The 23,319-nt window shown below is 49.3% G+C and overlaps 9 protein-coding genes across 9 annotated transcripts; 6 read left to right on the plus strand and 3 right to left on the minus strand.

Annotated features, from left to right (window-relative positions):
- Nucleotides 1-505: 505 nt before the first annotated feature.
- N7525_000897 (translation initiation factor 3 subunit CLU1) lies at nt 506-4,456 on the minus strand (the record flags this gene model as incomplete). Its single annotated transcript, XM_002561873.2, has 4 exons — nt 506-4,069; nt 4,134-4,189; nt 4,245-4,316; nt 4,420-4,456. The coding sequence occupies 4 exons, from the start codon at nt 4,454-4,456 to the stop codon at nt 506-508; spliced, it is 3,729 nt and encodes a 1,242-aa protein (XP_002561919.2).
- A 1,891-nt stretch (nt 4,457-6,347) lies between these two features.
- Nucleotides 6,348-8,260, plus strand: N7525_000898 (ATP-binding protein; the record flags this gene model as incomplete). The annotated part of the gene is made up of 5 exons (XM_002561872.1): nt 6,348-6,628; nt 6,686-7,051; nt 7,105-7,346; nt 7,405-7,745; nt 7,820-8,260. 5 exons carry the CDS (start codon nt 6,348-6,350, stop codon nt 8,258-8,260), a joined length of 1,671 nt encoding a protein of 556 aa, XP_002561918.1.
- A 298-nt stretch (nt 8,261-8,558) lies between these two features.
- N7525_000899 (uncharacterized protein) lies at nt 8,559-9,694 on the plus strand (the record flags this gene model as incomplete). Its single annotated transcript, XM_002561871.1, has 2 exons — nt 8,559-8,865; nt 8,967-9,694. The coding sequence occupies 2 exons, from the start codon at nt 8,559-8,561 to the stop codon at nt 9,692-9,694; spliced, it is 1,035 nt and encodes a 344-aa protein (XP_002561917.1).
- A 379-nt stretch (nt 9,695-10,073) lies between these two features.
- On the minus strand, nt 10,074-10,319 carry N7525_000900 (uncharacterized protein; the record flags this gene model as incomplete). The annotated part of the gene is made up of 1 exon (XM_061211702.1): nt 10,074-10,319. The coding sequence occupies one exon, from the start codon at nt 10,317-10,319 to the stop codon at nt 10,074-10,076; it is 246 nt and encodes an 81-aa protein (XP_061070928.1).
- Nucleotides 10,320-12,962: 2,643 nt separating this feature from the next.
- Nucleotides 12,963-13,928, plus strand: N7525_000901 (RTA1 domain-containing protein; the record flags this gene model as incomplete). Its single annotated transcript, XM_002561869.1, has 3 exons — nt 12,963-13,158; nt 13,217-13,309; nt 13,363-13,928. 3 exons carry the CDS (start codon nt 12,963-12,965, stop codon nt 13,926-13,928), a joined length of 855 nt encoding a protein of 284 aa, XP_002561915.1.
- Nucleotides 13,929-15,766: 1,838 nt separating this feature from the next.
- On the plus strand, nt 15,767-16,180 carry N7525_000902 (uncharacterized protein; the record flags this gene model as incomplete). The annotated part of the gene is made up of 1 exon (XM_061211703.1): nt 15,767-16,180. One exon carries the CDS (start codon nt 15,767-15,769, stop codon nt 16,178-16,180), a length of 414 nt encoding a protein of 137 aa, XP_061070929.1.
- A 30-nt stretch (nt 16,181-16,210) lies between these two features.
- N7525_000903 (uncharacterized protein) lies at nt 16,211-16,735 on the plus strand (the record flags this gene model as incomplete). Its single annotated transcript, XM_061211704.1, has 1 exon — nt 16,211-16,735. The coding sequence occupies one exon, from the start codon at nt 16,211-16,213 to the stop codon at nt 16,733-16,735; it is 525 nt and encodes a 174-aa protein (XP_061070930.1).
- A 579-nt stretch (nt 16,736-17,314) lies between these two features.
- On the minus strand, nt 17,315-20,107 carry N7525_000904 (putative phosphoketolase; the record flags this gene model as incomplete). The annotated part of the gene is made up of 7 exons (XM_002561867.1): nt 17,315-17,400; nt 17,457-18,282; nt 18,342-19,272; nt 19,323-19,475; nt 19,526-19,760; nt 19,819-19,893; nt 19,945-20,107. 7 exons carry the CDS (start codon nt 20,105-20,107, stop codon nt 17,315-17,317), a joined length of 2,469 nt encoding a protein of 822 aa, XP_002561913.1.
- Nucleotides 20,108-20,407: 300 nt separating this feature from the next.
- N7525_000905 (uncharacterized protein) lies at nt 20,408-22,916 on the plus strand (the record flags this gene model as incomplete). Its single annotated transcript, XM_002561866.2, has 6 exons — nt 20,408-20,784; nt 20,866-21,180; nt 21,247-21,309; nt 21,375-21,447; nt 21,536-21,913; nt 22,818-22,916. 6 exons carry the CDS (start codon nt 20,408-20,410, stop codon nt 22,914-22,916), a joined length of 1,305 nt encoding a protein of 434 aa, XP_002561912.2.
- Nucleotides 22,917-23,319: the final 403 nt, after the last annotated feature.

Consider the following 23,319-nt stretch of genomic DNA (forward strand, 5'->3'; position numbering starts at 1 on the left):
AACATCAGATTGGAAGGCAAACAAATAAAACAAACATTGACTAAAGCGGTAAAGCGGGCCAACACAAATTGCCTTTTATAGTCTTCCCAGTACCTCAATCTAGTTATACAATTAGTATAACAGTCAAGTTCTTGAAGGTATCTATCCATTCAATTCCTAATATTTGCATATTAACGTAATGGATTCTACTCAGAAAGAGAAAATGACCCAAGTGGCAGATCCGCATAATGCACCAGATATGAACCCATATAAGACAACCGAGTCCTTTCCATGCATGGCCCGAGAGACAACCCAACCTGGCAGACGAAAGCAAAAATGGAAAAAAAAAAAAGGAGAGAGGAGAGAGATCTAAAATACAACAGTTCTTTTCGCTCATCAAGCCTGCCCACCGATCCCCAAAATGACAATGGATATAGATATTAACACATGTAATAACCAAGAAAATAAGAACGGGAACCAATTAACGCAGTTTAAATTGGTCGAAGTTGGCTGGCTAGGAAATCATTTATGCCTTGTTGGACTGCTTGGAGCCGCGGAGCTTGGGGTTGCTGGTGGCGGCACGCTTCTTCTGCTTAGAGCGCGAAGAGCTGGTGTCAGTACCTTCGATGAACTTCAAGAGCTCGTCGATGCTGCGAGAGTCGAGACCTGAGGGATCGGCAGGGGCACTGATTTCAGGCGCAGTCTGGCCAACCTGGGGCTGAACACGGGTGCCCATGGAAGACACGCGAGGGTTCAGAGGGTTGCGGCGCAGACGACGAGCCTGGATGTCCTTGGCGTGCTTGGCGATAGAGACAGCGTTCTGAGTGAGCTGTTCAAGCCAGTTCTCGGCCTCCTTAGTGTTGCGGTCTTCGGGTCCGAGCTGAGCGAGGAAGATGTTGTATGCCTCACGCATCTTGCCGACGGCAGCCTTGGAGTCCTGGTCCAAAGCGAGAGCCTGGGCGAGCTGGAAGAGAATGGTGGCGGTGTTGATGGAATCCTTGCCAAACAGTTCCTCACAGATGGAGAGGGAGGCCTCGAACCACTTGCGGGAGTCGTTGTACTGCTTGAGGTGTTGCAGCATCACGGCAGCGTTGTTCATCGTGGTGATGGAGTCGGGGTGGTTAGGACCGTAGATGATCTTCCAGACATCCATGGCGTGCTTGATGTAAACCAGAGCGGTCTTAGTGTTGCCAGAGGCATGCTCAAATAGACTCAGGTTGAGGTAGCTCAGAATAGTGTCGGCGGAATCGACACCCATAGTGCGCTCGGTGACAATGACGGCCTTGCGGGCCAATTCTACAGCAGCCTCCTTCTCATCAGTCTGGTAGTACAGCATGGAAAGCTGATGGTAGAGCTTGGCGACCTCAGGGTGCAGGATACCGTAGATCTGCTCGTGCAGAGACAGAGACTCAAGAATGAGCTCCTGGCCCAACTGCTTCTGGTTCTGCATGAGAGAGATACGACCGGCCTCCAGGGCCTCCTCTGCCAATGCGCTACGGGGAGCGGCATCACGGACCAAAGGAACAACATTCAGAATGTCATCAGTAGTGAAGGTGACAGCGGGCTTAGCCGGAGCCGGGGCTGTGCGGGCAGGGGACTTGTTGTCGCCGCCCTTCTTCTTGCCCTTCTTCTTAGGCTCCTCGTGTGTAGATCCATTAGTGGCAGGAACAACAACCTGCTCCTTGACCTGATCCTTGGTGAAGGCGAATTCACGGGCACCGATCTGGAGACCCAATTTGACGGAGATGTCACGCAGAAGCTGCAAGTGTCTCAGAGAGTTGGCCCAGTCCTTCTCGAAGGAGAAGCGGAAGCGGATGGTGACCTGCTTCTCAAGCTCGGCCCGCAGGGACTCGGGGGTGACTTTCTCAAAGGAGAAGTCGCCCTCGGGGAAGATCGCACGCAGAGATTCGTCAATCTCCGCCTTAGGAGTAGCGTTAACATCCGAGCCGAGGAGACAGTTCAGCAAGTGAGAAAGGCAAGATGCGACGAAGGGAGCGGGAACATTGTTCAGGTAGCGGTTGGCAACGTGCTTGAAGGCACGAGTAATCATTTCCTGGACCAGGAGGATGGATAGGGCCTGAAGGCGAGGTCCCTTCTCGGCGGACTGCTGGGCCAACTTTCCGAGGTAACGGATGTTGATACCACGCTTGTGCAACAGCTGAGTCAGCGACTGACCGTCCATGGGGAAGCCAACGTCGCCGTCGTGCAGGTCCTTGAGCAGGTCAGGGATGACCTTGGATCGCAGATGATCACAGGCATCCCGGACTTCCTGCTCATCCTTTGCCCATTGCTCCTTCTCCTCCTGAGTCTGGGGCACCTGGCCGCTGAAAACATCAGGGTTGAGAGCAAGGTTGAATCCAGAAATGTCAACACGCTCCTGGTCCGCACCCTCCTCTTCGGTCTTGCCCTCCTTGGCAGCCTCAGCGCTAGCAGCCTTACGGCTCTCCACCTCGGCCTTCACGTACTGGCTCATCTTATGGCGCCAGTAGGACTCAACCAACTCAAGTCTGAGGACGGACATGCGGTGGGGGTAGACATCGCTGCCTTCCTCCTCCTGCCACTCAGCATCCAGAGGAGCAATGCGGTAGAGGTCCAGGACGTACTTGCGGCCGTCAGTACCCAAAAGACCCTTAGTCTCAACGCTACCTTCCAGGTCGTGGCGCTGGTTCTCCTTGTCCCAGACAGGGTGCTGCTTGACACGCAGCGCCTTCGAGAGCTTCTCGAAGACCGGAACAAAGTCTGCATGGGTGGCCACAACCTCCTTGCCCTCAACACCACCGTAGTCAATCTGGTGCTCACCAGGCTCGCGCTGCTTGAAGATACCAGGAACAATGCTCTGGCCAACAATACGCTTACCCAGGTAGTCGACCACCACAGTTCCGGGGGTGAACAGACCGTCGATATCAAGCTGGTTAACAGCCTTGATACCAAGAACGTCCTTACCCACGGCCACACGGGCGGCTTCATCGCCACCCTCGGAGGTGAAAGTCCCAACGCCATCGGCACCGAAGGAGTAGAATATGTTGTTGTATACAAAGATCTGGGCGTCCCGCGCCTCAGTGGGGTTCAGAGGAGCAACCTCACCCCGGGCAACCAGGACTGCACCGCGAGCGGCGGCCTCGTTGTAATCGGCGAACAGCTTGGAGGTCAGGCGTTCCCGGAATACACGATCCTGAACGCTCTCGCGAGGCAGCTCGCGGGTAGTCTGGAACTCCTCGTTCCAGTCACGCAGAGTCTCGGCGTTATCCACACCAGAGATCAGGTAGTTCTCCTGCGAACGGGTGATGTCGGGCTGGTGGGCATTCAAGCTTGAATTGCTAGGGGCGATGAGCCATGGGCTGTTGGGAATGGCGTTCTGGAAGGGGAAAGTGGTCAAAAGATCCTTCTCATTGTTGTACTCCTGCAGAGCCTCGAAGGAGGCGTTGAACGAAGGCGAGAGTTGGGAGATGAGAGTGAGCAAAGAGTGGGCGCTGCCCTTCTTAGGGTGTGTTTGCTTCGGGAATGGGTCGAATCTGACGCTCGAGCACTTGTTCACAAAGAATCCAGACACATGGGCAGTGATCTGGAATTGTTCACCTTCGTTAGTAGCAACCACAAGGTAAAGCAAATGGCCCTTTTGGCGGAGGTTGTACGGAACAGGGTTCCACGCGGACAACGAGATGGACTTCACTGTCTTGGGCAGAGGAGCCTCCGCGGTGGGCAAAATAGTCTGCAGTGGTGAAACTCCAGTCAGGTCATATTTGGAGAGCGAGTGTTCCTTCTCCGACTCGCTAGCCTTGATAGCGTCTGCCGTAATAGCATCGTGCAGGGAGAGGCCAGCGGAGATACCATGGAGGTTGTCAACACGGTCACCAGAAGCACCAATTAGCTCCCTGATGCGCACGACATGCATGCGAGCCTCCTTTTCGGTGTACGGATCCTCGACCAGGACGATCTCGGAGTCGGCCTGGAGGTCCGGAACCTCAGACAGCTCGACGAAGTCGTTGATGCGGTTGCCGTTGAATTCGAGGTGGAAGCAAGTGTATTGGAAGGTTCCCGGTAGCTCGACAATAGACTGGCGGACATCCTGGACCTGTTCTTGGCTGGAGACCTAGAGACACAAACGGGTCAGATAAATCCTTTCCTCTTATGGCCTTGCGAAACATCGGACTCACCATCACTTGAATTTTATGCGGCGCATGAGGGAGCTTCACGGAGATCTGGAAAAGACCTATAGTCAAATTAGAAGGCTGCTATACAGTTCTGCGTCCGGCTACCAAGCATACCACCCGCGTTGTCCTCCTCTGTGCCCTCGGGGGCGGTGCCATTGGCAATTTCTTGGGAAGCCTGGGGGGCCTCTGTTCCTCCGTTAGCTCGTGTGCCCTGCATCTTGTTTTACCCGGAACCATGTTGTATTCCAATGGACCTTGTCCAGCATGGAGGCTCCAGGCCAACACACACCTTTCGAGTGCTCCAACTCCCCGTTGGTCTGTGCCATTGTGTCGAGCCGGTTATATAAAGAGCTTCGACGAAGTAATAACAGTGAACCCTTATCTCACAACCGTCACGCGAGTGAGAGACAAAGTTCGGGAAAATGGAACGGGGTAAAAAAAGGTTGAGGACCTGCGGGAATTCGGCAGATAGAAATTTTAGTATAGTATACAAATATAAGGGCAATTGAGCAAGAAACAGAAACCCCGTACCCCAGAAAGTTGGAAAAAAAAAAAAAAAGGCAAGGATGAATGGATAGGACGGTGAAACTGGGAAACCGGAGAGAAAATTTCTCGGATGCGGCATACCCTCGGAAGTGCTCGGGCGGTGGGTTCGGGGAAGGGCGCGGAGAGGGACATTTTTCTCCACAATGTCTGCAATTTGGCTGTTTTTCCTTTTGAGAAAGATGGTGTAATTAGTTCGGAGTGGTTTTGTATAGGTTAGAAATGCCATACTCTTCCTTGAGTAGGGCTATATGATTTTCATCGATTGGCGTTGATATCAATTTCATAGATCTACAAGTATGGTGCCTGACTGCCTCAGGTTTCAATGATTTTCAAATGTGCGCACATAGTTACCGATTGTGTATGTACACCGTGGCTTTTTATTTTACTGGTGATGAACTATCTCTGTTGCAAGTTTTGTATTTAATTGATCCATATCGATTGACAGAGGAATATGAAAATACATATCGAATCATGCAGATTATGGACCCTCCCGGTTCGGATATATATGTGACAAAAGTACAGTCTAAGGATAGCAAGTTGCCAAAAAAAAAAAAAAAAAAAGAAAGAAAGAAAGAAAGAAAGAAAAGAAAAGAAAAGAAAGGCTAGGACCTGTAGCATGTTCAGACTTAGATATTCCACATCGTATTTATTCTCAAGGGACCTCCTTCATGAATTTTAAAATGTTTGGAAGCCATAAATGTCTATACGACATGTGCTTCATCTCCAAGAGCTTTATGGGAGCTAAGGACATAGCCTTTCATCACAGCAAGGCCAAGTTTGAAAACATAGAACACGTGCAAACCAAGGTAATATTCAAATTGCCATCGAATTGAGGGCAGCGACCACGGGAGATATGGTTCCTAGGTAGTTTTGCCTAGGAGTAGACTACCTAGGTACATATGTACTCCGTACCATGTAGTTATTCACCCCTACTAGTAGATGTAGGAATTGAATGGGCCCTTCTTTTATATATCTATATGTGTGGTTTAGATTCTACTCTGTACTTGATAAAATCAATATTGAAAAGGCTATGACGGAGTACGGAGTAGCGCGGTATACAACATATGTCGATGGCTTGTTTGTTTTTTTTCCCAAGGATCCACTGTCTTGCACACAGACCCTAAGAAAAGACCAATTAAAAAAACCCACCTGCCGCGTTTAATGAAATATTGAGGAATTGAACCTGTAACATTGTCCTGGTACCCCGTAAATCCTATGACGATCGAAGATGGATGTTCCTGATTCGATCGCCAAGCCTTCTGCATCCCTGGTTCGTTGAGGCTGAGGCCAACACCACAACTTAGCCACAATCTTCTTTTTTTTTGGGGACTCCCTTGTTTCTTCTAGTCTTTCGTTAACTTCGTTTGCGTCTTTGTTTCTTTATTTTCCTTCCGGTATCAAGGCTCTTTGATCCGTCCAGTTTTCCTGGAGTCACTCCTTCACCGTGACGCGCCACTCCCTGGAGGTGTGGCTTTGCGTGAAACATCTACAAGTCTTGACTCCTAGCAGTACACTCCTTAAAACCTTTGTGTGTTTTATATTGATACAGTCCCTACACAGACCATCCGTGGCCCTGATTATCTCTGAGGAAGATATACATTCTCTTCATTGCCTACATTTTGCTGAAGGACTTGGCATCCCTGCGTACAAACGCCAAGAAGCCCAATCACGATGCTATGGAGCCGACTCGCACAGCCTGCGAGGTCCTATGCCCGGCAGGGCCTGCCAAGGCCCCTCAGGATTAATAGCCGTGTTGTGATGCACACACCAAAGCGGTTCAACTCCAACCCCCAGAGCACTGGTCAAATGACCCCTGACCCCACTGATCAGAATGATTCGGATGAAGGCAGGGGCAGGGGCCGTGACGGCGATTCAGACCCCAACTTGAAATCTACGATTCTCAAGATGCTTGAAACTGCGGCAACTACAGCGGCATCAATTGCTATTCTAGGGTAAGGTCTACATATATTATTCAACATAGACGTTACTGTGGCTAATTTGCTCCCAAGCGCGGCGGGATACTGGTATCACCAGTACTACAAGTACTTGATCTTGGACAAGATGGACAATGCGTTCAATCCGGGTGACCCTGCCCTCGAGGTCGCGGGTGTTGTTTCCGGGAAGCACAAGTACCGCCATGAGGAACATTGGGTCGTTCGCAACGAGCAACCCAAAATTGACGATATTGTAGCTGGGAAACAAAGTGGCCACTACTATCTAATGATTGGCGAAAAGGGCACGGGCAAGACTTCAATGCTTTTGGAGGCCATGCGCAAGATTAATGGCAACAGCTGTGCCTTGTTTGAAGCGCATGCTGATCTCGAGATCTTCCGGATCCGACTGGGCAAGGCTTTGGACTTCGAGTTCCACGAGGAGTAAGCTTGTACTGTTATCACCATGAAAGCATAATGCTAATAGGAATACCCAGCTATGTCGGCAGCCTTTTCAGCATTCGTGGGCCAAGAGACACCACGGCTCTCTTGGACATTGAGCGCGCCTTCAACAAGCTAGAGAAAGTGGCTCTCAACAGAAGGAAGATTGGGTCGACTCCTCTTATACTGATCATCAACAGTACCCATCTAGTTCGAGATGACCACGACGGACAGGATTTGCTTGAGATGATCCAGCAGCGTGCCGAGCAATGGGCTGCTAGTGGTCTCGTCACAACAAGTAAGACCCTGGCGAACATCATTTCTTCTTGTCATAGGCTAACTTTATTGCTTTCAAGTTCTTAACAGCGATGACTACTGGGTATACGAGCGCTTGAAGCGTTATGCAACCCGCATGGAAGTCATTCCCGTGACAGATTTGCCCAAGGACAAGGCGATGAGTGCTTTGAAGAGATATCGCCAGCAATTCCACAACGAGACACTTCCATCTGCGGTCCTCGAGCAAGTCTATGATAAAGTCGGCGGTCGACTATCCTTCTTGAACCGCGTGGCCAAGTCTCAGGATGTCACGAAGACCTGCGATGAGATTTGTCAAGCCGAGAAAACATGGTTCTTAAACAAGTGCTGGATCCTCGGTAGGGAGATGGATGATGATGTGATGGACCAGCAGAAGTACGCCGTAAGTACACACTATAAGATCTTCTGGCTCTTGTTCCGTCGATGCAACTGAAACTAATTCAAACCACTACACAGTCTGCCGCTATGGTTCTGGCGAAAGCGCTGGTAGACAAAGAGAAAGAGATGGAGTCAATCTACCACCATGAACAAGGCCACATCCTGCCAGAAATCCCGCTTCATGAAGCGCGCGAGATCATGACCCGTGCCGACTTTATTCAGTCTTACGATCACGACAATATCTTCACGATCGATTCGCGAGCCATGGTGCGTGCTGATTCGGTACCCATGCAGCGTGCCTTCGAAGAAATCTGCGCTATCGAGAACTTCGACAACCACTTGGAGGGCACCTTGGAGCGCATTGGAGACATTGAGAGTCTTGGCCGTACTCGCGAATTGACTATCAAAGATCTCTGGGACAATGGCAAGTATCGCGTCGTTGTACGGGACAACCACGGACGAGAGAGTGGGACAGTTGAATTCGCTGTGGCAGAACGCGAAGGTGAAGATCAAGACTAGCTACTTTGTATATATGTCATGTCTAATTTACGGACGAGGGGTCCCACTGTAATTACAAAAATATACATCCATTGATGGATGGATATGTACTATACGAGACATCGACTTCCCGAGTCCTTGAATTTGGGAGCTCGGAAAAAGTAATAGTGACATCATCGTATGCTCACCGCTAACCAACCATTTCGCCAGCCTTCTCCTTTTCTCTTCCAAGCTTCAACTGAGTGAAAGCAATTGACAGTGGTTTTTGCTCTAGACCCCGCACTACACTCAGCTTGCTCTTCAATTTGGAAGCCTCAAAATGCCGGCTAAGACTCCCAAGAAGCGAACTGTGTCGTGGACCGACAACACGCGACCCGCGCGCGAGTTTGCGAGGACGGCCACTGCACAGACCTCTCGATTGGCGTGCATCCCATCTCCGGCCCGCTTCATCCTTGTGGTACTAAGCAGTCTCATTGCGAGCTCCGTTCTGTTCACACTCACATCCACCTTGACCGTGGGCGATCTCGGGCCTATCAGCAAACACCTCGAAGAATGGTGGGAAGTGGGGGGCTTGATAGCCTGGAGGGCTGTAGAGGTCGGATTAGCCTGGGTTCTGGGATTTGATGGTAAGTACCAGTTGCCATATACATGGCCCCTTGCGTCCGGACACGCGGTTCCGACAGCTACGTATACTATGTACACAGACTAATCTTGTGGTTGCGATTAGGCCGTGATGTGGCATCGTTCTTATTCCTGACCCACCTGCCAACATACTCTCTCTTGTCGTTCTTCTACGGCATTCGCCCGACTTCTGCGCTGATAGCATATGGGGTCACGATTGTCTCAACGGCGCTTCCCTTTGCCCTCCTACGGCGGCCCTCGTCCGTCCACGACCTTTCGCGTGCGCCTGCCGATGCAGTTGCCAATCGAAACATCCTACAGGACAAGACTATCACTATCTTCACAACGCTGCTGGCAACCTCGGTCTTTAGCGTTGTGCTGTATGCCAGCTATGCCACTTGGCTTCCTACACAGCTGGTCATTCACTTCGAGGGTCTCCCGGATATCAGCGCGGCGCATGCTGGTCCCGCCGGCTTGCCTGTACTCTTCCTGACGCTGCTTCCTGCTGGCTGGGCCGCGCGTGACTTTTTATTTGTCAGCTCTACTGGCTACTCATCCACTCCCGGTGAGTCTGCAAGCTGCTGCGAAGGTGAATATTTGGCTTCAGCTATTTGTCGCAATACTTGGGGCAAATTGACCCCGAAGACGAGAGTTTTAGTTTCTCGGTCTATTATCCTTGCGCTTGGCGTTTTGCTCAACACGATTGTTCAAGTGGCCGGCACAATCAGCGATGTCTCTATTGAAGGTGCCGCCACTTGGGGAGCAGTTTGGGCCTTTGCAACCCTGACCGCAGGAGCAACCTTCGGCTGGATCGAAGCCGTTGATGGTGTATGATATTATACGTGATAACGACGGCATGAGGTCTGTGTGCTCTCAAGTTGATTTTCGTTTCTTCGTTTCATCCGCGCCAGGTGCATGAGATGTAGATGGAGTGAGACCCTCATATCCAGTATTCTATTTCTTAAAGCCCTCTTGACATTAATGTCCCCGCTGCTTTTCTTGCAGTTCGGTATATACATATGTACCTTCTGCTGATCAACCGTGGGGCTATCGGTATCAATCACTTTCTTCATCTAAATTTCCAATTTTCATCCTTTTTTTCGGACTGTCGACTATTGCTTTATCCTTACTCGAAGTGTCCATCGATTACTCTTCTGCACTTGTTTTAATTTTATATCTTTGAAAATGCTTTGGAATTGAGATTAATCATAAGTCAGCTGTGGCCATCTGGGCTGTCTAAATTGCGGTCTTCAACACTATACCCATCGTAAAACTTGAGCTTGTCCTCTTCATTCCCGAACCGTTTCGGCTTTTCGTAGTCATCGGGGTCAGTTGCACGACAGCCCCACTGAGACGATGTGGTACGTGATGTGATGATCATGACTTTCAGGCTGCTATTTGGGTTGTTGAAGTTGTCAACGAGACTCTTCCGCCCCTGCTCGTTTAATTTGGCATGCATAGCTCAAGTGCCAATCAACGCAGCGTTTCAAAACCACCTCGAGATACCACGCATTAAGACAGCATTCGACGATGAGAGCCTTTGATGGTGGCCATACTGAACAGTATCAGCAGCTTTCAATACTCCGTGGTTTTGGACCAGACGGATAATGAGGGCTAGAGTGTCGACTATCAAGTTAGTTCTATACTTCCTCTGCTTCTTCTTTTTAAGTTCCGTACCTAGGAAAGGGGGATGGGGAGGAAAGCGGGACCGAGATATTGTAGAAAGTGACATTGTAGAAGTTGATATTGTAAGAATTGAGACAACAAAATGACCACCGGGACGCAGTACTTATCAACATCTCGCAGCCGGTCCATCGTATTCAAATCAGCCCATTGCGCCTCGTACACCGGGTCAATCATTCCGGTCCTGACACACCCAAGTCTCAGTGTTCATGCGGATCAACGGATGTCCGGGGCGACTACTCTATTCCGAATGAAGTGACGTGCGGAGACCATGAACTTGAGCTTTGGAGGATTCATAGTCGGCGAGGTCCTATCCACTGTACGCCGGAACTTGGCCTAGTCACAATCTGCCGCCGCACTGTCATCCCGGACTCCAGCGCAGATCACCACCATCGGATACCTTCAGCAATCGGGAATGAAACAAAGCATCAAGGCTCGGAGATGTTCCGTGTTGTGCCAATCCAAGTGCCCTAGGTGCGGTAAGGGGTTGGAAGGATGAAAGTAAACATTGCTGTGTATGGGGTATGTATATATCGATGCAGACAGCCGTGTAATCTCTTGGGCTTGGCCAAGACGAGGGATTCATCGACATCGTCTTTCAGGAGGACCATTGCTCCTGCACATCCATACATAGGACATGGCCCCCACTCTTTAACATACTGCCTGCGATCGCACGGCCCCCACCGCCACCAACTATTTTTGGGCAGATTACAGTCAGATGGGCGATGCTTACGTCTCTGTGCACGCTTTCGTATGTGAGAAAGAGCTGTCTTGCTATATGCAATGGGTGGCCTCACTCAGCACAGCGCATTCGGCCGGAATACCTCCGCAGTGTTGATATCTGGTCTGCCAAGGCGAGGCTTAATCTCCTTTAGTCATGGCTAGCTGAAAGATACCTTTACTCTGTTGGATAGTAAACTGGGCCTTTGAGAGTCGGTCCCGATCCAATTATTGCTTGGCCGCATTGAGCGTCAATGGACTACGTTCACAGTTGAGGTTAAAGAGGGATTTCGGCTGTTAAGAGCTCCACTATTTTGCGATCTGCTAGAGAGGATCAGCGGTCCTGTTACCTTTCTCAGCTTCGCGTGAGAGTATACAGAGTATGAGTTCCTTTGACTATGCTGTCGCTGAACATTTAGCCATGGATGTTGCCAGCAACCTATTAGTTTAAGGATTGCACATTAAGCTAATAAGAGAAGATCACATGAGATTCAAATCAGTTACGAATAGGTACGAATAAACAGGAGCATGTGGATCCTCCTGCTTTTTCGTCCGTAAAACTTTTTCTCCGTCGCATACGTACATCCGCCATACATCCGCTGCCATCCGAGACCGTGGACCCTGGATTGTTGTCCGATATCCCGACAAAACCAGGGCCAGGGACAGGGCTAGGCTCCATATTGATGAATGAGATTGTCTCTCATTATTTTGAGGCGGTGTGACCTCCGACTCGTGAATACGATCTTGATGCATTCTTTCCCAGCTGAGCCGCAGGCATATTGAAGCTATGCCTAAACCGCAATATGGGGAGTAAAGAGTCCATACTTTCATGTTGAAAGCCGGAGACAAATCGGATTCCTCAAACCGCCTAGCGCTTGCCGATTGCCGTGACTCACTTGGACTTTTACAGCTTGCGTTTGGTCCAATGGTCCAATGGTCCAACGGTTTTTACCGGAGATAAAATGGGATCCTTCGTGAGGTACACTTGGCGACATCCACGCTAACCTGAAAGGGATGGTCTTGCGAGGGAAGTTGTAGTTCGGCCCGATTTTCTATCAGATCTTGTATTTTCTTGTATTTTTTTTTTTTTTTTTTTCGGAACTTGGCCTTGATGTCATGGTCCATCTAGTGCCCTGTAGGGTGTATGAAGTACAATTCTCATTCAATATAACAGGCTAGGGATACCCCCACCGTGACGGCTGCCTCATTGTGCGGGAGGTTTTTACCATATGGATGTGCTTTTCTATACCAACCAGTCGGTCCGTTTATCAACCCAATCTTGGACGCTGAAAACTGGACATAGAACAAGCGTGAATGTCGGGATTAGTTGCTCCGCTGTGGGTCTTATACTCCCCGGTAGAGTATTATGGTAGAGGTGCATTAATAGACCATGGCTTTAGCCTTGAAATGTCTTTCCCGATGGTGGGGGCTCGTGGATGTTCAGCCATGCTTACTCCGTACTCTCTTTTTATACCCAAGTCCTCCGCATGAATATTGAAGCCTGATTCTTGTTCCTCTTTTGGTATCTTTTAGCTTTTGGACAAACGGGGTGGTTGTCTATAAATCTCTTTTCTAGTCGCCTGGGGAATTTCAGTCCATCTTCTAATCTATCCAAATACTACGGATTTACTGTTGGATTTTATCTCCTCGTTGGATTTCCTTGCTAGCCGCTTTTTGAGATAATTCATTTTCCTTCACCATGGACGACAGGATACGACTGCAATACGGCTGCCCTGCCTATATCGAAGGCGTTGGCACCTCATATGGATATGTCCCATCGCTAGGAGCAGGCATTGCCTTCTGCGCACTCTTCGGTCTCTCGATGATCGTCCACACCGTCCAATTCACCTGGAAGCGACAATGGTGGGCAAGTGTGTTCAGTGTCGGATGCCTAGGTAAGGCCCTATGACACTTGAAACGCTAACTCCCCGCAAATACTAACAACGTCAATAGTCGAAGTAATCGGCTGGGCCGGCCGTACTTGGTCAGCCAAATGTCCATACAACACCACTGCCTTCCTAATGCAAATATCCACCCTCATAATCGGTAGGCTACCTTCTTACCCTTTGACTGTCCATACAAAACCTAACATCCCACAGCCCCAACTTTCTTCACAGCAGGAATCTACATCCTTTTAGGCCGCTTCATCCAAGTGCTCGGCCGCGAATCCTCCTTTCTAAAGCCAAACCTATACCTCTGGATCTTCTGCACCTGCGACGTAGTTTCACTCGTCGTCCAAGCTGTCGGCGGCGGCATGGCATCTGGAGAAGCCGACAAGATCGACGGCGACACCGCGACTGGAACACACATCATGGTTGCTGGCATCGTCTTCCAGCTCTTTTCGATTACCATCTTCGTCGTCTGCGCGGTCGATTTCATCCGCCGCACTATGCGCAACCGTCTGCTGCAGTCGGTGACAGGCTCGGTCATCCCTCTGTACGCCGCAATGGTTCTTTCTATCATGTGTATCTACGTACGATCTATATACCGAGCTGTGGAGCTCTCCCAGGGGTGGGAGGGATATCTTATCACGCACGAGGTCTACTTTATCGCGCTTGATGGAGCTATGATGGTGGTCTCCGTCGCTGTTTTCAATTTCTTACATCCTGGGTGGATCTTGCCTCGTGGGAAGCCAGATTCCTACAAAACGGAGGTACCTAGGTAATAATTACTGTTAATAATGACAATAGAAGTCACCCTCTACTGAAAAGTACCTTCCTCCCCGGATTAATGTTGAATGATCCGCCCTAGTAGAGGTCAGATATCAAAAGTGCAATAATCATAGTTGGACCTAATCTAACTACAAACAGGAAGCGTCGAAGAATACCCGCACCTCAAGGAGAACCACTCCTAGTTTAATAAAACCGGGATAGCGTAAAGTAGAAGGAGACGGTTCTTACCGGATACAGCGGCTCCTAAAAGCCACACCTCGGAAAACCTATAGAATCACCTCAGATCTGGAATTGATTCGTGAATGATACTTAGATAATCCTGTATGCGATGTACTTCCTTTAGTCCACACTACTTTGCGCATGCTACATATATGTATGCAGGATTGTGAACGATAAGTATGCTCAACAAGCTGATGCCTCAGTAACTGCGGGACCTAGAACCCTTTATTAGTTCGAAGATTTATATATATGATTATCCTGAGATTCGGGAACCCTTTGTTAGAGACATAGATGGGATGTCCCTTTGTGTGCAGACTGAGCCTTTGCTAGTTTGTCATTTCTTTGTTAGTTCAGGCTTTAGAAACAGCCTTCTCTTCATAGATTGAATATCAGTTTCTTCTTCTTGATTTTCTCCATTGCTAGTTTCTGTATCTGCATAGTCTCAACACCCTTTTACCAGAAAGGATGTCGGAAGTACAATGGAATCACCATTATAGGCACAGCTCAGGTACGGAGTGATATATCCGCTCCAGTCATAAACTCACTCCCACATCAAGCCTTTCTAGCCCTCTTCTACTATCTATCCAATAAACTAAAAAGAGGCAAAGAATATCTATATACCTAGACATCTAAAAAGACTACCTAAGGAGACCACCAAAAAGACCACCAAAAAGACCACCAAAAAGACCACCAAAAAGACCACCAAAAAGACCACCAAAAAGACCACCAAAAAGACCACCAAAAAGACCACCAAAAAGACCACCAAAAAGACCACCAAAAAGACCACCAAAAAGACCACCAAAAAGACCACCAAAAAGGACTACCCACTAAGAAGACTACAGTCGTATAAGCGGCGGACTATTCTTATTATAGGGACTGGGCCATAGTAATTGACCCTATAGATAGACGTTGATAGTTATTGGGGGCATTATCTACTAAAATCTGTAGGTAATGGAAGGCCAAATTTAACATGGAGAGAATACGACTTGCAGTCCCTTCTGTAGCTCGAAACAGGCCGGAAAGGCCGGAAAGGCCGGTTTCCCAGCTAGCAGTGAACGCTCAGGAGCCAGCAGTCGAGTCTCCGTCGTTGAAGCTGCTCCAGCAGCTCCAAAACCGAAGTTGACGCCTTCTGGGAGAGGAAAAAGCCAAAGAGCTCCTTGAGAAGGAAAACTGCTTTGGACAAGAAGTACGAAGAGGAGCCCGTGACTTCCCTCTCCACAAACAATAAAAGAAGGAGACAAAAAGCAGTGGAGAAAGGCAGGGAGGTGTTGGACTTGGAGGGCACTCCCGAATCATCCAACACGGCGCTTCCGCGGGCTGACCGGACACGGAAGCCGCCGTCATACTACAGTGATATTGAGCATGGCAGAGGAAGAAACCATAGAGCAACCACACCTTCCTCGCCTAATCTATTGGTTCATGGAGGCAAGGAAAACGAGGGTGAGGATAGCCAAGGGAGACCCATTGGGGTCGGCGATCTTGAACCCCAGAATGACGAGACCTATTGGACCGAAGAAGAAGACGATGATGATGATGTAACATCCACGCCTGTCTTAAAGGCAGCGCGCTACGCTGGTACACCCACGAGCTCTCTAGGGATGCTAAGGACCTCATGCAGCTCCTCCCCCTGGAGGATGGCTGGTTCAAGAGATTGGCTCAACGCTTCCGACCAAGCCGCACTGAGTCCCTGCGCCAGCTGGAGACCACAAGTTACACCTGGCAGGACGTTCGCGCTGGGCGTACACCCAGATCGCTGTACCTCTTTCGTCGGAAACTGTTGTCCGTTCTGATTCAACCTGGATGGGATCCTGTAACTGGGCCGACAGAGAAGAAGGAAATCCAAGATCAGGGTGGGCTTGGTTATCCAACCAATGACCGACCTTTCTATCATCGAAGAACTTTGTTACCCGAATCTGAGATTGAACAAGCCCGACATTGGCTTCAAGCCAACTCAGTGCTTCTCGGAGATCTGGTTCAAGAACGTGACGCTCAATGGGACAAAATTGCTCGAGTGTTGTACACCTAGAGGGACCTGTTTGTGGAAGACGTTGTGGATATGCCACCAACCAAGCTCCTCATTCATCGAATTCCCACTCTTCCAAACGTGGTTCCGAAGGCCGCCAGGTTAATCCGCTATACCTTAGAGGAGGAGAAATGGCAGCTGGAGAACCTGCCAAAGATGGAAGCAGCAGGGGTCATCACCCGCTGTATCTCACCATGGAGCGCGAAAACCAAATGGGTGCCTAAACCAGGTCCTCCTCCAATCCGTCTTCGGATGGTGCACCAATACATTCCTTTGAACTCGGTCACAGTCAAAATGAACTACCATATGAAGAGGATTGAGCCGATCCTGAACATGGTTGGGCAGACCAAATGGAAGGTGTTCTTTAAGGCCGATGCTGCCAACGGGTATTGCCCAGGGATTATGCCCAGACCATGCTCCATCGATGATGCGAACATTTTGATAAGCCTTCGTGAATCGGAAGCAAGCACCAATAAGCAGAATACACCCGATTCCGAGGAGCTTGATCGGCGGATGAAGTGGAAGTACGTACTTTGCCGACGCCGCTCAGCCCGATGACCAGACTCGCTATGAAATGGCCCTGCTGACTTTGCCGTTGGGGAAGTCCTGGGGCCCGAGGACTTACGGGATCCGAAGCACCCTTTGTACTTTGAGGTTGATTTGCGGCTGCTGTACAACAAGCTACGCGGTTCTCGGGGGCTGCACCTCAAGTGGTTCCATTCACATTCCGTACTCGCAGATCTTAAGTTTGCACCAGAACAAGCCACGGAAACTCATTGAAGACGTTTCTAGTGGTCTTTTTAGTGGTCTTTTTAGTGGTCTTTTTAGATGCCTAGTTATATAGATATTTTCTGCCCCTTTTTACCTTGTTAGGTTTATAGTAGAAGAGGGCTAGAAAGGCTTGATATGGGAGAGGGAACTTTTCTATATGTAACGTCTAATGTTGACGGGAGTGGGCTTATGGGCATGTTCGATCAAAATATGATTTGTAGTGGATGAATTTTGATCTCGGGATGGATTGTGGATGAGTAAAAGAAAAAGAAACAGATGAAACGGCAGGCTTTTATTCCTTGGTAACGTTACATGAATGATTGATCAAGAATGACTAGGGTTGCTTCAAGTACACCCCACCTTGGACTACTGGGCAATATTCCAGAATGTCTCAGACTCAGCCGGTTTGTGGAAGCTGTGGAATTGTGGCATGTCATAAATGCCGTCGGGGTCTAAGAGCAAAAAGTCAGTATTGCACAGCAAATTCCAAATAGGATAGGATCCTCACCATCCCGGTTTTCCACAATATACTTCCTCGTGCTGACCATACTCGCCTCAAGCTGAGCATTCAGCTCCTGCTGATACACCCTGACCTTCTCATTTACTTTGGCAGCACCACGAATAGCATGCTGGGCGACATGGAAACGCGAGACACGGTTGACAAGCATCATGTCGAAAGGCGTGGTGGTGCTACCCTCTTCGATATAGCCGGCGACACTGACGCGATCAAGGCGGGGACGTCCAAAGAGCAAACCCTGCAGCTCAGTTGGATAGCCGTGGTAATTGAAGTGAATGGGCCTGTCGGAAGTAAAGAGACCATCGAATGCCTCAGTGGACAGGGCATGCGGATGCGCACCCTCGTTATCAAGAATCATCAGGTCCGTCACGTTAATGACACAAACACGAAGCTCTGGGATGAGCTTACGCAGAAGCGCCGCTGCCGCAATTACTTCGAACATCACCTCAACACCAATACCGACCAGCACGACATCCGGATTAATTCCATCGTCCGTGCTGCAGAACTTCCAAATGGATGCTCCTGCGCGACAGTGGCTTTCCGCCTCTTTGGGAGTCAGGTACACTGGAGTTGGCTGCTTTGAGCCTACCATTAGGTTGATGTAATTCTTTGATTTTAAACAATGGTGGATGGTTGTCAGGAAAGTATTCGCATCTGGTGGTAAGTATACCCGAGCTGCACTAGGCTTCAGCTTTAGCACAGCGCCGATGAAGGATGGGTTCTGGTGAGAGAAGCCGTTGTGTTCTTGGCGTGCCCAGGTGCTCGATTCGATGTAGTTCACACTACTGACGCCGGAGTGCCAAGTTGTTTCCAGTCCCTACACAGATAATTTGGTAAGCATGCAGTTGATGTTAGCAAGGGAAAAAGGAAGCTGACCATCTTGATGAACTTGGCATACTGCACCATCATCGTATGAATGATGCCGAGGAAGCTCTCATAGGACGGGAAAATACCAATGCGCCCGGTCAAGGTATAGCCCTGCATGAATCCTTGACACATATGTTCGCTAAGGACTTCAATTACACGGCCGCCGCGGGCATTGGCGAACTCGTCCCATTGGAAATTGCGGTTTGTGTATTCAAATACCGCATCGAGTTTGTTGCTTTCCAACTCGTCCGGCGAGAAGAGTCGCACGCTGTTCGGGTTGTCCTTGAATGTCTGATTAATGAAGGTGCCAGCCGCTTTCATAGCGCTTTCTTGAGAGCCTTTATCCGCGCAGAAGGGCTTCCAATCCGGCAGATTCGGTGGTGTATAACTATTGTAGACTTCGATGCGCTGGCCAAGCTTCTTTTTGTCTTCTGTGGGTATCACAGACTTGATCTCATCAATTACATCACCGTTCGAAGTGAACAGCTCTTCTGGCTTATAACTAGACAGCCAATTCTGCAGCAGATCTAGTTGTTCCTTGTCGGTCTTTGCTTTGGGCAATGGCACCTGGTGAGAATGGTATGAGCCCTCAAGAAACTTGCCATGAAGCTGCTTGGGCCCAGTCCAGCCCTTGGAAGTACGCAGAATCAGCATCGGCCACCTTGGCTTCATAATCGGCTTCCCTGAACGGGCAGCCTTCTGGATCTTCTGGATTTCATTGACGGCCCAGATCATAGAGGTGTGTAAATCCGCATCAATATCGTTGTTATCCTCGACAAAGCGAACCTGGTACCCGTATCCACTGAAGAGAGTCAAAAGCTCTTTGTGGTCCATGCACCCGAAGATAGTGCGCTCGCTGATCTTGAATCCATTCAAATGCAGAATTGGTAAAACTGCACCGGACTCCTTTGGATCAATGTACTTGATCGCATGCCAGGACCTGTCCGCTATTAGCAATGTACAGTGCAAAGGGGGAAACAATCAACGAACGTAGCAGTGGGACCGCTTTCAGCCTCCCCGTCCCCCACAATACAAGTCACAATCAGATCGGGGTTATCCATGACAGCGCCAAAGGACACTGCCAGAGCGTAACCCAGTTCTCCACCTTCATGGATTGCACCGGGGGTCTCGGAATTGATGTGGCTGCGCATAGCTGTTAGCCAAGGAACCAAATAGCAAGGCGATGTACTGACCTGGGAAAACCACCTGTGGTACTAAAGGTCGAGATCAATCTGTGTAGGCCCTTTTCGTCTCGCGAATAGTGGGGATAGAATTTCTCCAGCGAACCCTCCAACCATAGCGCGGCTAGTATTGCCGGTGCGCCATGTCCTGGACCGACAACGTACAACATGTCCAGATTCATTGTCCGGATCAGGTAGTTCAAATGAGAGTAGACAAAGATTAGGCCCGGGCATGTTCCCCAGTGACCTGAGAGCATGATATCAGTCGTGATGACCGACTTGAAGACTTCGGGGATGCTACTCACCGAGTAGTCTAGGCTTGACATGTTGAAATGTGAGTTCTGACTTCAAAAGAGTATTTTCTTGCAGAAATATCATAGCTAGGAAGAAGTTAGTCGCGCGGTTGGAATAAATATAGCACATAATCTTACCTGCCGCAATGTAACAAGCCGCTCGGCGGAACTTGATCAAGGCATCGTAGGTCTTTTCATCTAGTTTCTCACGTTCCAAGCTGACGCTCAATTTCTCAAGATAGTCTGGCAGATGCGACGGCAGAGCTTGTGGATTTGGTTCGCTTATAACTTCTGCAGGCATGATGAATTTGTTATGTAGGTTCTTCGATGGCTTGGCAGGAGCAAAAGAACATAAAAACGAGCTCAAGGTAGGACAAAAGATGGAAGAGTGAAAATGAAAATGAAAATGAAAATGAAAATGGAAGAGATACTATGCTCAGGTAAATAAGATGGGTTGTCACCAAACAAGCCTTGTTCTTCGTGGCGACGTCATTCCTCATCCTGACATCACCACGAGCCAACAGGTGAGTCCAGCTTTAGAAATTCATTTCAATTTCCGATCTTTCAAGGCATTTACTGAACTCGCTATAACAGTCTCAAAATGCCCAAATCTATCCTCGCTGTTAACGCGGGTTCGTCTTCCGTCAAAATCACCTTCTATACCTTCGACAACCCGCCAAGAACCATTGTGGATGCGGCGATCTCTGGAATCACAGCACCCCCGTCTACACTCAAGTACCAAGCAGGAGGCAGAAAGCACAAGGAGGAGCTCAAAGAAAAACTCAGTACCGCCCAAGATGCATTCAAGTACCTTCTACAGCGCTGTTTCAGCGACCCCGAACTTTCCGAAGTCGCCAGCGCCGACGATGTGGAGTATATCTGCCACCGAGTCGTCCACGGTGGAGACTACCGCGATGCAGTCGAAATCAACGACGAGACACTTGGCCACCTGAAAGGATTGGAAGATCTTGCACCTCTGTAAGCTCGTCTATCCCGATCCTTTGTATTTCCGCGGTTATATACCTGTCCTAGATCCCGCTAACGCCGCCCGAACAAAAGCCATAATTTCTCCGCGCTGGAGATAGTCCGCCTGTGCAGATCAGAGCTCCCCAAAGTCAGAAGCATAACTTTTTTCGACTCTTCTTTCCACCAGACTATCCCCGAAGCCGTACGTACATACCCAATCAACCAGGAAATCGCCAAGGCGAATGGTCTGCGCAAGTATGGATTTCACGGGATCAGCTACTCCTTCATCCTGCGGTCCGTAGCACAGTTTTTGAACAAACCGGTCGAGAAGACGAATCTCATCGTGATGCATATCGGGAGCGGAGCCTCGATCTGTGCGATCAAGGACGGGAAGTCCGTGGATACTTCGTGAGTCACGCGATACCTACATCTTGATCTATCTCGAGATGCGAGTCGTGCTAATGCGGTGACTAGAATGGGTCTCACTCCTTTGGCAGGATTACCCGGTGCAACGCGTAGTGGAAGCATTGATCCATCGTGAGTTGAAATTCGCTGGACCCCTTGATAATGCAGCTATGGTGAACTGATACTTGGTGATCTAGATTGGTCTTCCACTATACCAACGAAGCAGGCAAACTAAGCCCAGCCAGCACGTCTGAAATGCACATCAGCACGGTATGAATGCCCAACGTCGAGAACTAATGCCGAAAAAAGAAAAGAAAAGGGAAGAAAAGAAATCGCTAATCAATCCAACACCCTGCAGGCGGAGGATATCCTCAATAAACAATCAGGTTGGAAAGCCCTCACTGGAACAACCGACTTCGCCCAGATTGCGGTGCCGAACCCACCAAGCGAAGCACATAAACTCGCTTTTGACATTTTCGTCGACCGCATCCAGGGCTACATCGGCAGCTACTACGTCAAACTAAATGGTGAATTAGACGGTGTAGTCTTCGCCGGCGGGATCGGTGAGAAGAGTGCCTTGCTGAGACGAACACTGGTCGATAAATGCCAGTGTCTAGGTTTGGCAATCGATGATGTGGCTAATGACAAGGGGCCTGGAGATGAGGAGACGGTCAAGGATATCTCCAAGGGTTCCGGCAAGGGGCCCCGGGTTTTAATTTGCCAGACCAATGAACAGGTATGTGGTCTCAAATATTGGGTATTATTGACCGTGACCTTCGCCTTGACCTCTCGTGGAGGTGTAGGGTTTGGTTATAGGTTATTTTTGTACACTTGGATTTACTGACTTCTGGATTTCACTTGCAGTTTGAAATGGCATATCACTGTGCATGTTCGCGGTGCTGATTTCTCATGCGTGGTGTCCACACTTGTGTTTCATTTTTTTCCTTCTCCTATTGGTAGTAACAATAGTACCTACCTTGGTGGTAATCGAGGAGGTTGGGGAGCTGAACATGGTTGAATCACGACATATAACATTGACGAATGTCATCTATTCCATAAGGTTCTCTCTACATTGTACATGCTGTACATGCCATACATAATCAAAATATTCCAAATAGTCCAAATCATTTGTAAAAAGCAAAAACATGTACCATTCGTCCTTTTGACACTTGCCACTGTGGAAGGGGGCCTTATGTGGCTGGAGTGACAGGTAGTCTCCGATGGGTCAATTCTCAGCCCTGGATTGCCGGACCCGGTGATTGGGAATCGGGATGGGTGTCCCAGGGACTTGGTCATATTTTGCGCCTTATTTCAATGCAATGCATCATCTATCATTCCTGGTACGCGAGTTCTGCACGGCATACAGTAGGTAGGGGGGAAAACAGAGGCCTGAGGACACAGTCCCTGCATACCAGCGCCAGCTTGGGTTACTTTGTTGCGGATCGTGTACCCCATACTCCGTGCAATCGAATAATAAAAATAAATAAAAGTCAAGATGAAATGTAACATGAACCAGGAGTGAATGTGACACATCCAGGTTGTCGGATTTGATAGCTTCGGGGGGAAAGCTCTTCCCCGGTTCCCAAAGTCTTATGATTATATGCAAGACACGGAAGAATGGGCGATTGACGCGATCGAAGGCGATCGCCTCGGGGGAGAAGGGGGGGATCGAAGTCTCGACTGTGGTCCTGGGTCCTGGTGGCTCTGCAGATCTGCAGGCTAGTGGGTTCAGACAATAAGTGCATTGAAATTAGCGAAGTCAATGTACTAGCGAATTAGGAGGCGTCCCCAGTCCACTATCAATCTCTGCATTTTTATCTGGAGGATCAGACATCAGCACAGTAGATCATCAGTGATGGCGTTCAAGGGCCAAGGTCGCATCGCAGCGATCGACACTGCAGAATGAGAATGTACTTTTTGCTTCTTTTTGGCGCAGCAGCGTGTCATACAGATGACGGAGTACTCCGTAGTCCGGTGTCCGCATATTCTCATGTACAAAGTGCAGGAAGCGTGACGCACTAAATATGTACGATGTACTTCGGTCCCAGGGGACGTGATTCCCCGTGCAGGAGTATCTCGGGGAACATCATCCGTTCGACCATCAAGTGGCCGCGGATCCCCCGACGAAAAGCCGACCCATCT

The sequence above is a fragment of the Penicillium rubens genome, assembly GCF_028828025.1.
Source record: "Penicillium rubens strain IBT 27055 chromosome Unknown utg000001l_segment0_segment0, whole genome shotgun sequence".
Classification (NCBI taxonomy): domain Eukaryota; kingdom Fungi; phylum Ascomycota; class Eurotiomycetes; order Eurotiales; family Aspergillaceae; genus Penicillium; species Penicillium rubens.